The following is a 14,618-nucleotide window of genomic DNA, read 5'->3' as shown; positions in this document are numbered from 1 at the left end:
AGCTTAGTTTACTTTTGAATTATTATAATAGCCTTTCTGTGATAGAAAATGAAATTGTTCTGTCCTAATTTTTTTCCTGTTGTCATATTCATTTTGTAAGTTCTTTGATAAGGTATTTTTGATCTCTGAAACTCCATGTGACCAGTCAGTCGGTCTGTAACAGTGGAACAAATGTAGAGTATACATATTAGTTAAGTTCCCTAACTGATCTCTTTTGTGCCTGTGTGGCATAAAATATTGAGAACATCTCATGCCAGCCCTCCTCTCCCCTTTTTTCTTAAATAAAACCATGGTAAGTCAGCAGTAGTTCATTGTATCTGTGTAGGTCAGTATTACCATATTGTACTCTTTTCTTTTGTACTAACAGCTCAGTGGAGATTTACTCCAATTTAGTTTGATTTCGTTAATGATTTGCTAATGATTGCTAGGAGGGTTAGTGCCTGCTAAGATAATGAAATTATTCAGTGTGCTAGATGCATGTTGAAGTTATTAATTTTTAAAATACACTATCATGTATCGAAGACTTAAAATAAATGGTCAGCATTTTACCATTTTAAGACATTATTTGAAGTAAAATAATGTCTTTTAACCTGTTTTTTGTTCAGAGTTATGAAAACTATACTAGCTTTTTGTTTAAAGTATAGGAGTGTAGGTGAATTATTACAGTTGTACAGAATGATGCCTTTATTGTTGTCATTGTTTTAAACATTTCATCTCTGTGTGTAGTAATGCAGGAATTTCAGCATTATGTTCACATTTGGTATTTGTTTTATATGTAGAATTCCGCACAGTAGGTTCCATTAAGAATTCATTTATCTATGCAGGCCTCAAGAGTAGAGAGAGGTTTTGAGAGCTTTGTAATAAAGAAATGAATTAGATGCCTAACAGCTAAATTATTTTTACTTTAGTCAGAATCAACAACATATTTTTCTTTCCCTTCAAGAACCAGAACACGAGAAAGAGACTGAGACTCAAGATACAGGTATAGTCTATTGGTGTATGTATGTCTGTGTGTATGCATGTGTATATTTACAAATGGCATATATTTAAAAAACAAAAATAAAAATCTTTGTATGTAGTTAAACTGCCCACAAACGTAAGAAGAGAAATACAAGTAGACAGTGACAAGTGTTAGCCATTTAGCTTGTTGATAATGCTATACTTCATTACTAAAACCGGTTGGTATGAGTAATCTTTGTATGGGTAAAGACACTTACAAAAAGATCCTTTTTAACTCATAAATATGTTTCTAAATTTCTAAAGTTCTTACTTTGTTCTTGTTTCTTGTCCTGCTCATCAGTTCCTTCAGGGTCTTTTAATTGAAAAGGCTGTGGGTTTGTTTTTCACACATCCATCAGATGTGGTTAATGATGCAAAAAATGAAACTGAAAGACATGCTCAGAAAGACTGTTTTTTTAATGTCTTCTTTTAAAGTTAGTATGTCTTAATTGTTTAGAAGGTAGGTTTTAAGTATTCACCTAATAAATACAGTAGTTGTATAGAAAAACAGGAAAGAAAATTTAAGGGATTTCTTTGTTTTCTCAAAATTGATAAAAGTTTTGAAATTTTATGTTCACAGTTGAAAAGAGCTTGTACCCAGAGATGTTCTTTTGTGTTATATGTAAGTTTCTTCAGTTTAGAGCTTGGCTTCATTGTTGCTCTGAATTAAATGTTTTTTAGCTGTTGAAGACCTTCCTGAGGAAGTACATGAAGACACAGAACCAGGTATATATATTGTTATTGTGGTCTTAAAGTATTCTCGCTATTCACTTGTTGTTTTTTGGTGGTTTGTTTGTTTGTTTTTGGTGGGTTTTTTTGAGAAAGAGAGGAGAGCTAACTATGTACTTCTATCTTTTTATAGTTAGAGATGAAATTGTTGAAGATTTAGAAATGGAGGAAAAACTACCAGGTATGAAATTTTTATATATTAAGAAATCAAGCATTTTCATTCCATTTATATCTCTTAATATGTTTCTTAAAGACAAGAAAATGTTCTCTATAAAGTGCTTAATGTCAAAAGCATCATTAAATATGATGGTTTTTCAAACATGACCTTAATTCAGTCAGCTAGAGGAAAGTGATTGTCTTTAGTCTTAGCATAGCTAGGGATTTGCTGCTATAGTTTATTCAAGTTTTTTATTCAAGTTTTCCATTTCATAAATGTTGTAATGACAATCATAATTGAAATCCCTTTTTGGGAGGAGGGGGCAGAATGATAGGAGACATTGACTAGGAGAGTTTAAACTTATTTTATGTGAAATGTGTTTGGGTGCTTTTGTGCTACTGATATTTTAATTTGTTTGTCCTTCAGTTTAACTTGTACTTGTTTGATACTAATGGGACTGGGTGGTTGGTGAGGAACAGAAGCAAAATTTTAAGCGTTTTCTGTAACTTTCATATTTAAATTTATTTATAACAGTAGAAAGTAAGCAAAGAGAAGATAATGTGGCCACTGGACCAGAGGAATCAGGTTTGTATATTATGTTTCACATGCTACTTGATAAAAATTAGATAAATACCATAGAATAGAATTCTACTGTAAAAATATATTCATAATTTCTCTTGCTGCAGAACTACTTTTCCTTTAAAGATGAGTGTAACTGTGTTATTAGAAGCTAACATGTTCCTTTTTTTATTTTACTTCGCTTTCTAACGTTAGTATTTTAAACACTTAGTTAGGAAATCTCAGTTTTAGAAGTCCAGAGTGCTCTAGCTCAGAATGACTTATAACAATAAAAATGATCATAGTTGGTGATAGGAATTTGAAGATTTTCTTGCTATGCTCTGTCTGCCACCTGGCAATCAGTAGTGCATACTCTGGAAAAAGAGCATAAATGTAAGAAGAAAAGGAGAATATTACCCCAGCTTTGAGTGGCACCACTACAGAATTCGTGAGTCAGAGCATATATTTCCCTCTTTTCAGTTTCTTGTATTGCCTATAGTCAGTATTATAACTATTACAAATTCTTTTTTGGTAAATTTGACTCCCTCTATGCATGAATAGGGAGCTATGTGTAACCTTGAGCCTATTAGCAATAGCAGCAATTGGTGACATGTCTAATTTAAACTTACATCCTGAATTAAAAACAACTGAATTTGCGAGTAAAATCCATACTCAAATAGCATATTAAACTGGGAGATTTGTGCTTCTGATAGTACAATTTCAGAATTTTGTTTTTAAATTTGATTTTAATTTTTTTCCTAGAAAAACTTAAAGCTGAAGAAAATTTGTATCCCACTTCAGAAAAAGTATTATTACAGAGCAGTCTTAATAAGCCACTGTTTTGAGCATAAGAGGAAAAGTTTTCTGTAATCAGTTTAGACTTTCTGTAAACATTTAGAGAACTATCCAGTTTCAGTTTGCACACTTTTTGTTTACAGAAGTCCCTGTTCAAGCTGAGGATTATTCAAACGATAATCTAGTGGGTAAGTGTTTAAATGTTTTCCTTATATTTTTTTTCCACAAAAATATATATATATATATCTGCATGGTAAGTTTTGCAAATAATTTTTGGAAAGTACTGCAGGGTAATCATTACTCTCATTTTAAGCTTTTCGTGGTTATGAAGCAATAATTTTTATCTTGTACTGGATAAATGTGAGTGGTGGCAAATTGAGCTATACAGAAGTATTTCAAGTAAAACTCTGAGTAGTTTTAAAATAAAACTTATTTTAAGTGATTTCAGAGCTGTATACTTTTGCTGTAAAGGTAAAAATAAAAATATCAGACTTCAAAATATGTACTTACTTTCTTTCCAGAGTAGCTTGTCATGGGTGATGGTATTACTTCTCTGTATGTCAGATCTATTGGAGTTTGGCAATGGCTCTTTCTTCAGGCACTGGTCTGTGAACGAAGCTGGCTTTGTCATACTTTCACATTTTTCTTGACATAACCAGTTTTATGAACAAAATGAGCACTTCCAGCTCTTTCATCAGGACAATAGTAATTACCAAAACCATTTTTAGAGTTAACTACCTTGGGAACCTATCTGACAGCGGAGAGTTGCTTCATTGGAAGCTTGTGTGTTGTTACATTTGGTCCACTTTTCTGAGTTAACAGAGTCACAGTATTAAGTATCACAAGTCAGTAGTTGGTTCTTTTGTAACTGTGGCAGTGTTGAGGGCAGCACTGCGCTGTGTGTCTCAGTGAGAAACCACAGGGATCGTAATCCAGGAGTCCCGAGAGCTGTTTTAGTTCTAGTTAGCCTCAGACCACATGTGGGTGGTGAGACACTGGAACAGGTTAGCCAGAGAGGTTGTGGATGCCCCTCCCTGGAAGCATTCAAGGCCAGGCTGGATGAGGCTTTGGGCAATCTGGTCTAGAGGGAGGTGTCCCTGCCTGTAACAGGAGGTTGGAACTAGATGATCTTAAAGGTCCCTTCCAACCCAAACCATTCTGTAACTATGATGTGGTTGTTGGGCAAAGGAGTTTTTGACTACCTTTTTGCATTGGTTAATCTTTGCAGTATGCAGGAGCTCTGAAGTGGTGTGATATGATTCTGTGAGACTTTTCTTTCCTAGCAGGGAAGGAAACTTGTATTCGATACTTAGACATGCCAAAAGTACCTAGATAACTGAAAGTGCAGGAGGTCTTTGTGTTCTCGTAGTACTGATCGGAAGCATGAGTTCATGTTTTAATTTACATGCTGAACATTGGCTGAGGTGGTCTGAAATGCTTGTTGTAATACATGTCACTGATTTGTCTTTCTAACCTGTTTATCATAATTGCTACTCGTTATGTTGAAGTGTTTAAAGCCTTAAGTGTTCACTGATAGATAGCTAATAATAAATATTTATTTTCGTAATGAATGTCAAATATTTTAAACAAGGCTTGTGAACAGTGTTAAGTACAAGTAATAGTTGTCTTTGACAGGATTGGCAATAAGGTCAGTGAATGTTCCATTAGTTTGCTGTGGGACTGCAGAACAAGAAAAGATGCATCTGTTTTCCTGCAGAAAATGTGGCTGCCTACAGTTAAAATAATAAGTAGGTCTTTATGAGACTACTGGAAACTTTTAACAGTAGAAACTTCTACTGCATAGTGTCAGTTATGTTGATATGAGGATATGTAGATGAATTTGTCTTGTATACGCTATTTCAAAACCAAGTTCAAATTCATTATCAGCTTGAAATCTTTGAATTTTGTTTCTATGGGCCATATTTTTGTCAAAATCAAAACCTATTTATTCAGTTACTAAATAAGACTAACTGTTATATGCAGTATCATGCTCCTGAGTCTTCCCTTATGAAGTAGAAAATGAAAATAATCTGTAGCACAAAATTTACTACAGCATGCTAACATACACAAATTACTTACAATCTTTCAGTAGTTGTTTGGTAGCCACTTCAGAGGCAGAAGAATCATCAACCAATTGATGTATTTTGTAAAAAGCTTGTCAATACAGTGCAGAAGTCAATTTATATAACATCTCTGAAAATTGAGAAAAACAGGGTACACAACTTAAATAATTTACAATTACTGAATTTTCCTGCTACTAAAGGTTTCAGATGTGAAAGCTTGCAGGAAGACATTATTCTCACAACCTTTTCCTCTTACATGATGAAATTCACATGTAGTAGGGAGTCAAAAAAATATTTTCTTTTTGGACAGAGGTTTCACTATGAATATTTTGTTGTCAGAATTCTTTTCTACTTTGGCAGCTTTTGATATAAATAATTTAGGATTTTTGTTTAATTGTTTTCATTTGTATGTAAATTACAGTGATTGTGTTAGAATGGTATTTGGGATATATTTGGGATTTAATGGGATATGTTTGAAGGGAAGCATTTTCCATTTTGAGGGGATACTATTACTCTTTGTATTTGAGTTTTTATCCCTCACATATGTAGTTCAGATTTCAAAATATGTAAGGTTTTTTCTCCCTTTCAATTGTATACTTTTCATTTACTTTTACCAGCTACTGAAATCCCTTGTGTTCAGAAGTTTCCATTTCAAAACATTGACCCTTCCTCATTCCTTGGCTCCTTTTTCCACAGGACCTGTCCTAAATGATAGCCAAAATAAATAAATAAATACATAAATGTGACATGGCCCAGATTTTCCTTTACGAGGTTAATGGAGTGCCATATGATCAGAAAAAAATGTACTGCTCAGATAAATATTTGAAAGTGTACATTTCCCACCTTTGACAGCAACTTTGTGCATATTCATTATGGTAACACCTAGAAATGATAGCTTTCTTAAAGTCTCAAAGTTGCTTTTTTTTTTTTTTAAAGATTTATTTGAATTTTTTGTTTTATAGTAAGCTGTGTTTTGGTTGGTCCTTTAATATAGATTTCCCCTTATTTTTTCAGATACTTAAAGCTTCAAAAGAAAAGTCCCTACATCAGGAGGACCAGCCCTAACCATACGCTACAAAGGGGAGCAGATGGTTGTCATAGATCTTACGATGTAATTACAGAGCAGTTCAGGGTTTGGGAGCAAACACTAAGATACTGTAAATGGGTTGTAGCCAACTGTCATCTTAGTAAGCTTTTTGTTAGTTTTTTTTTTTTTTAACACTCGGTTGTTTAATTTACATTCCTGTATTTTTTTTTTGGGGGGGGGGGGGAACGGGGGAAAGGGTTCAAGTTTAGTGAATTAATTAGTTTTATTTTTCTTCTGTGTTCATGACAGATTTGCAACTTTTGAACTACATTTCATGTGTGCTGTTCAAACAATTGTTAATATTCTATTTATAATATAGCAGCAAGTACATTTTTTCAGATTTTAATATATATCTTTTGTTGTGGATTCATACAGTGTGTACAGTGCATTTTGGTGAAAGGAAACTTAAAATATTATGAATTTTTAAATGCTTTATAACTGCTGATATAGCATACAGCCTAAACACATTTTATAACACTAATCAGGCACACACTAAGCTGTGAATTTTTTGACTTGTATCTCTTTGCACTGACATTAAGTCAACAGACACAATACATAATGTTCAGGTGATTTTTAAAAAAAGTCTAGTACTCAAATTGTGTATGTTTAAATTGTATTAAAAAGATTACTAAATACCTTTTTCTTGGAAACCTTTTATATGTGAATCAGAACTTTATATGCATTTGATTTTGATGGAAAACTGTATAACAACTCAGCAGGGAGTCAGTGTGAATTGAAACAAACCTGAATGACCAGAATTGAGTCGAATTCAGGAAATTTCTCCTATTTTTTTTTTTTTTTAATACGTGATTTCAAAGATGGATTTAAGAAACTTTACATTCAGTGAATTATGGAAACTGTGGAAATTCAACTTCAGGAAAAATATAATATCAAAATTTAAGGCCTGCAATTATGAATGTTCTTGTAAACGGTACACAGCTAAACTGTAGGCTTTGAGTGATTTAGAATTTTAATATTGCAGGAGTACTCTTTACCTGTGCTGTGCTGCTGTTCCACAATTACAAAGACATATTTTATTCTTTGGCAATTTGCATGTGTTCCTTTTTGGCTCAGGAATATTGCTGTGATTTTAAAAAACTACCAAGTCTAATAAAACAGCTTAGACAAAAAAAAAAAAAGGTTAAATTTTGTAACCCTAACAGCAGTTGCCTTTTGGTTGGCAGGGAGATTTTAAATTTCTGTAACACTGTTTTGAAGTCAGGTTTTCAATTACCTTTTCGATTTCCAATTTCAATAACTTATAGTTAAAGGGACATCATTATGCTGGCTTATTTTGTTCTGGACTTCAGTAAGATTTCATGTAGGTGAGTGTTGCATCTGATTAATAGGCACAGAAGATGTTCCAAAGTGATTTCTTCTAGACTTTTCAAGAAAGCAATAATACTCTTAGACTGTGATGTGGTTTAGGGTGGAATGTACTCATAAAATTACCTGTGATTGTGAATTGCATAGCAATAATTTTTACAAAGCCATATTTTGCGATGAAGTTTGGGAGTAATTTTAGAATGGTGGATGGAGGACTTTTTGTATAACAGTGGAAGCCTATTTCTAGCATTATGGGACTGTGAGAGTATATTATGCTGTGATCAAATTTTAAGTATTTTGTAACTGGGTATGTGTTTTTTATGTGCTTCATGTTTACAAAGATATGCCAAGCTGGGCAAGGTCAAGAGAACTATTAAGGAAAACGTTTGTCATCTGTTTTAATGTTTGGCTTTCAATAAAACACAGAAGATTATCTTTGTCTTTCTAGTGTCATTTTTTTTTCCAAAGTGTAACGCATTTACGAGGATAAATATTTGTCTCAGCTAGCAACAAATATCATTCTACAAGTTAATAATTTGATTATTCTTTTTTAAATGCACTTATAAGTAAAATTTACAAAGAGAAAATATATCGTGAGCAGAAATAATTTTTATTTTTAGGTGGTTGTATGTGATAGGACTGGGCATGACTCTTTTACGATTGTTATATTTCTTGTTTTGTACTATTCACTATTAGGCAACTAATTTGACTTGAATTATGCCCATTGTATATAATTTCTATTTATAACTTAAAATGGGTGAGAAATTACTCTTTATACTTGCTCCACACATTTATCTTTGTTAATGTATCTACTCTTCACCCAAAATATTCCATATTTTAGTCCGTAGTCTAAATTAAAACTCATAACAGTGGCGTTGTCTATGCAATGCATGTGCTTCAAAAGAAGCTTGCATTTATTTTTGGCTTCAAACAGTTTGATATTTTAATGTTGAAATTGGAGTAAATAAAGAAGATAATATCTTCATATTTTCACATTACTGTATTATTTCTTGCTATATCTCAATCTATAAAACCTTGGATTCAGTTACTTTTTTTTGGAAATCACAAGAGCACCAAAAAGGAAGGAAAATTTCAAGTAAAAGCAGTATACTACAATATTATTTTAAGCCTTTTTTACCATCAAAGTAAGGTAAAGATCACTGTGGAGGGAAGAAGGCAATTTGTGCAGATGTAACTGATGAAATGTCTTAGTTCAGTATGGTGAGAGCCAACAAGATGAAATTTTTCTTTATTTTCAAAAGCAGTAACCTAGAAGAAGAATCTAGAGTAAATTAAGATCATCTGAGAAACTTTATCAAAATTGATGACAGCTCATTTAACAGAATGGAGATTGAAGGAAATCTAAGAGAACTAAGAGAAGCTGTTCTGATGCATAAATAGATGCAGACAACTATACATACAAGGGGTTTGGATCTTGATGATCTTAAAGGTCCCTTCCAACCCAAACCATTCTGTGATTCTGTGTATATTGTATGAGGCTCACTAAATTGTGAAGCTGACCAAGAAGTGGGAGACGGGCATGTTTTAGAGTAATAAGCTCATATCTTGTTCTTGCAGTGATGAAAAAGGACTGGCAGAACTCACAAAAATGTCAGATACCAGGGCAAATGGGTCACTAAGTGTTCTAGAGAGAATCAAAAGAGTTCCACTGAGAATATGAGAATTCACTTAATGAATATTAAGTGAAAGTACACAGGGAAAGTGAGTGGTTAGGTCACATAATCTATCATGGTTTATTGTCCTGTAATGATTTCTTCATTTGCTTTGAGTTAGTAGAAAAATAGAAATACAAGTATATCAACTATTGTATCTGGAGCTGTTATTACTCTTTTAAAAATACAGTGTTTCTGATGTCATATTGACAGGCAGACACACCTTTTTATTTACTATCACATGTACAAGAAACCTGTATTTTAGCACATCCCAAATAGAGCTGTCATTAACGTGCTGTTTGAGTAATAATATCTTCCAAGCTATTTTCTAGTATGTAATTGACTGTAAGTTTTTTTTTTTCTTTTTCTCTTTCATTTCTCATATCACAGCGAAGTTAATCCTCATTGTGCCTTGTATTGATTGTTAAAATCAGATATACTGTCTGCATGTTGTAGTAGTAGTTGGTAACAGTTGTCTCACTCTTCACTAAGGTGCACAGGAATTTCTTCTGAGACAGGAAAATAATTAAAGAAAAAGCCATCAGTACTTTGTAATATTTTTTGTGATGTTTATTGGGTATAAGTTGAAAACAATGATAATGTTAGAATTATAAGGCAAGACACTTAAAAGAGTAAGACAAAGAACAAAAGATGCTAAAAGGTCAGAGAAAGAGAAGACAAGCCTATCTCTGCACAAACTTTGTTCATGATACACAGACGTGATTTTGTTACAAGCATGCTTTTGTGCTATAGTTGTGTTAACATCTGGTCATTAATTCAGTTGTTTATAAAACGTGGGCTTAGTTTTTTTTAGAAGTATGACAAAAGCTTCCAAGTGCCTTGGTTATTTCTGAATATGAGACTTAGGTTTCCAATTTATATGAATGTTTTTCACTTTTAAATCAAATATGTATGAAGCCAGTATTCCCAAGACTTTTTAATTAATAAACAAAATACCTCTTGCAAAATAGTTTGTGTGTGTAGCATTTAAATCTGCCAAATATCTTTAGGGGAATGTTCATAAAATATCCTGTGACAGAAGGAATTAAGCAATAACTGAAGCATCTGCACAGAAAGATCTTCACTGTAACCACAGTTCAGTCAGTATAGTATGCTTACTTTTATTATTTCTTTAAAATAAATTAGTCTGGTTGGCCCAATCTTATTTTGGGTCTAAACTGTAATTATGTTTTAACTCTTTCTTATTGTAAACTGTTAAAATAAATTTACTTAAATGGAATTATATTTTTAATATTCTAGGAAAAGGTGAAACAGAGATTGAGCAAGACAAAATGGAAAAAGGTGAGTCTAAAACATTCTACTCTTCTGGATTCTTCTTACTTGAAATCTCTGCTTTCTGAGATAACTGATTTAAATTAGATTATATGATAGTGATGCTTCTAGATATCTTATGTCTGGAGTGTCTGACCTTCTGGCTTGCCTGGGCCACATTGAGTGAAGAGGAATTGTCTTGTATGTATCAACTGCTCTGAGAGTAATGTGATCTATTTATTTTCATGGAAACTACAAGGGATGTAAAGAGCTGGTATTGCACTGTGCCTTCCCAGTGTTCTGGTTTCAGTTCAGACAACGTTAGTAGCACAGTGTTGGTTTGGTTATTGCTGAGCAATAAGCACAGTCTGGGGGCTGGGCTGCTTGGAGGGGTGGAGCTGCTGCCTTAATAACACGGGACAGTTGGTGCTGGCATGGAGAGTTGTGCCAGGCTGTGGAACAGACATGCCCACCTTATGTACATAAATTGGTTTTAAGTATACAGTGTGCACCTGTTTGTAAGTAAACACACAGTCATCTTGAACTTACAGTCGTGTTGTTCCCCTCTTACAAAGTCATAGACTGCTATTAAAAACAACTGCTGTCTCAGAACTGGAAAGCTGCAATGTCCTAATCCCAGTGTGACACCATGCAGCTCAGATATCTTGAATGAGAGGTGAGGGGCTGTCAGAGCCTGCAAGACCCATTCAGTCTGTTGTGCCACTTGTCTGAGGTAAATAGGAGCAACCTATGAGTGACAGCACAGATGGGATATACTGTCACATAACCTGAATTATTGTAGTTTTATCTGCATTAATGGCTGATGGATTACAGATTTAAACCAATGTAGCAGTTATGTAGGGCAGTTGTATCTTTCTTTCTGTGCAAAACAAACTCAGTGGAGGAGAAACTGTAGATGCTTTATAAAGAGAAGGTAGCACTGAAATCAGTTTCAGGTCTGTGTTATACAATAAGGGTTTTTGTCTGGCCTGGTAAGAATATACAGAGGCAGTTTTTGTGGAAAAGTGAGTAATGCTGAGAGCACTGCAAGTTTTTTCTTCCCACATTTCTTTGCACAATCTCTGTCCTTCAGATCGAGGTTTGCATCTCTCCCTAGTTATACCAACTGACCACAAAAACCTTAAGGACTGTGCAGGCATCCTTCTCACTCAGGTAATGCCCTCAGAATGATGCTCAGGTAGTTCCTTCTAAATGAAGGTAAAGGGACTCTGCTGATGCCTGCTGCTTCTTTTTCATTCCTTTCTCATTTTATTTCTATGTGACTACTTAGAAATTGAGCTTCTCTGATCTTTTGATAAGGTTTTTTGGGGGGTTGTGTGCTTGTATTTTAAATACACACTTCTGGTAAACCATTTTAATGTTTCATTGGAATATTAAATATGACAAATACAAGCATTATGTTAAAACAGAAGCTTACAGTTAGCAGGTTTATTTGGGAAACAGTGCTGTGATATCAGCATTTCCAATCACAGAATAATAGATTTGGCAGAGGCACATCTTTTCCCCCTTGACAATAGGAGAAAACATTGGGATAGCTTTATTGACCTATTAGACCTGTAGACCAAGAAGGCATGTAATAGTTGTCTAATACAGGTGAAAAAGCATTCACGGGGAAAAATATTACCTTGTTTAAGAAAATGACAATATGCAGAATTGCTATTATCCAACATTATTAGTCAGAATTAATGAGACACCATTATTACTTGAAAGTATGACAAAACAAAGCTGCTTCCCTCCTGAACTCTGTTGCGGTTTTTTTTGTTTCTTTGTAAATACTTCACCACTAAATAAATGCTTCTTTTGAACCTTGCTATTGCAAATAAAAATAAGTGGGAAAGAAAGACAGTTTTGTTTTGTGTCTGAATTGACTAAATTATGCATCCTAGAGGAAAATCACAGAAGCAACCAAATCTTAAATGAAATTTATTTATAGATAAACTGGTTGTGTTAATTTTCGCAAATATAATGTTGGTTAATTGTTTAATAAAAAGTGTCAAGCTATAGGTAACTCAGACAAAAAAAAAAAGTTTTAAAAACCTAAAATTGGATTGGTTTATTTTATACTTCCCTGATAAGATGAAACAGTAAGTTTGTAAGAGATGCATTTATAAATATTGTGCTGTGGATGCCTGATATATGTAGAAAACCTGTGGAGTCAGGAACTTACAAAATCATACTTGGCTTATTTTGGGAGATCGTTTTAGTGATTCTGACAGAGCTCAGAGATTTATATACAGGTTTGCATTTGTATTTTAATGTTTGTACATACAAACTCCAGAAACCTTCAGTGACAAAAGCTAGTTATAAATTTGAGTAGATCTTAGATGATTAATAGTTCATTTTATGTATATAACACATATATACATATATGCTTGTCTTAAATATTTTTCAGACCTTTGCTAGTGAAATGTTTTAGTTTCTGTAAATTTAAATGTTTAGTTACTTCATCAAATTTATTGAATTTCTAAATTTCATCTTCCTGATATTGAAAAAGAGATGAACTTTCACAATAAGTTTCTACTATATAAATCTACCTAAGAAAACATCAAGCTGGGCTTTCAGAAGGCTTGATGATGTTGAATGTTTATTATAGGAGAACTTGTTCCATGACATACTATATTGATTTCTTTTTTTATTATTTTCACTGATACAGAAGACATGGAAAAAAAGTAAGGTTGTCTTGCAAACCCTTTTAAGTGGTGTTTGTCAGGATTTAAACATATAGAAGAATTAAAAAGACTTTATCATCCCCTACTTGTTCTACTTGCTCCTTGCTATCTTCCCTACATTGATTCTTATTAGTCATAAATTTGGATTAAGATCCATATTTAGAGACTGTGCTAATCATGTCCTTCAGCTCCTTTGCCCTCATATAAAGGCTGTGTGTTTACATAAACAGTTAATATAAACAATATTATGAAAATGTACATTGCAAGGGAGCTGGTTATTTTAGGTACGTACCTATCTCTGACAAGGAAGAAAAATCCATTATCCAGAATGAGAAATCAGTACTTATTTGTTGCTATCTTAAAGAATGAAATAAATATTTTTTTCTAGGCTTTCTGCCAGCAGAAATCAATTTTGCCTTCTATTTCTGTGCTAGTCAAAACTCCTCTCAAAACTTCTCTAAAGAAATTAATAAATGCATTTGTAGTGTACTACTACTACAAGTTATCTCTGTTCAATTACATTGAGAAGGATTGTTTGTCTTCTCCATGAAAATGTCATCATATTTTTATATTAAGGAATTGAAAGGCTTGGATGTTTCAGATGTACCTGAAAAAATAATTCCTTAAAATATTTCAAAGATATACATCCTGAATTGAACTATATCACAAATGTACTATACCGATCTCCATATGGTCTAGGGTTTGTTTTTTGTTTTTTTTTGTTTTTTTTTTTTTGCATTTTATCATATGGCTAGCAAAACCCAAATTTAAGTAAGGAGTTTCAGTTTTCTGCTTAAGCTTACATTGGCACACAATGAATATTTATTGATACTGATCAAAACTGGATATCCAAACTGAGATTTGGATAAAAACTGAGTTTTAAGCAATGAATCTGTTTCTTTCATACACTTAACATCAGTATACATAATTACAAAATAATTTTCAGTTTCCAAAATTGATAAAACATAGAGGTGCAAAGGAATGCCATCTGATTGGAACACTAAGCTATGTTAGTGTACAGAGGTACACTTAAGCCAGGCTATGGAAAATGTCGTTCCACAAGCGGCCCTGCAAGTGTCACCTGATATTCCTTTTTTTTTTTTTTTAATCTACCTTTTCAGCAGGATATGTAGGATTCCACTGATGCCAGTAGAGTTCTAACCTGTGTGACTTGTGGAGTATAGGGTGCTAGGCTTCTCACTAAACTTTTGCTGCTGGGTTAGATGAAGTAAACCCTAAACTCCATTAACAACCTTTAGCAGGGCCTGT

General features: G+C 33.3%; 1 protein-coding gene across 7 annotated transcripts in view; it reads left to right on the top strand.

Annotated features, from left to right (window-relative positions):
• The window catches only part of ASPH (aspartate beta-hydroxylase), a 103,502-nt gene that overhangs the window by 46,149 nt on the left and 42,735 nt on the right, over positions 1 to 14,618 (top strand). For all 7 annotated transcript variants that reach the window (XM_031612953.2, XM_031612954.2, XM_031612952.2 and 4 more), the window contains 6 exons: positions 944 to 982; positions 1,681 to 1,725; positions 1,862 to 1,909; positions 2,420 to 2,470; positions 3,382 to 3,426; positions 10,648 to 10,689. In XM_031612953.2, the coding sequence (XP_031468813.2) occupies positions 944 to 982; positions 1,681 to 1,725; positions 1,862 to 1,909; positions 2,420 to 2,470; positions 3,382 to 3,426; positions 10,648 to 10,689 (270 nt within the window). The remainder of the gene's footprint in view (positions 1 to 943; positions 983 to 1,680; positions 1,726 to 1,861; positions 1,910 to 2,419; positions 2,471 to 3,381; positions 3,427 to 10,647; positions 10,690 to 14,618) is intronic.

This window comes from Phasianus colchicus, chromosome 3 (genome assembly GCF_987193195.1).
Source record: "Phasianus colchicus chromosome 3, bPhaCol1.hap1.1, whole genome shotgun sequence".
In the NCBI taxonomy this organism is placed as follows: domain Eukaryota; kingdom Metazoa; phylum Chordata; class Aves; order Galliformes; family Phasianidae; genus Phasianus; species Phasianus colchicus.
Note: the sequence above shows the minus strand (reverse complement) of the source record. Positions and strands in the feature narration are given on the sequence as shown.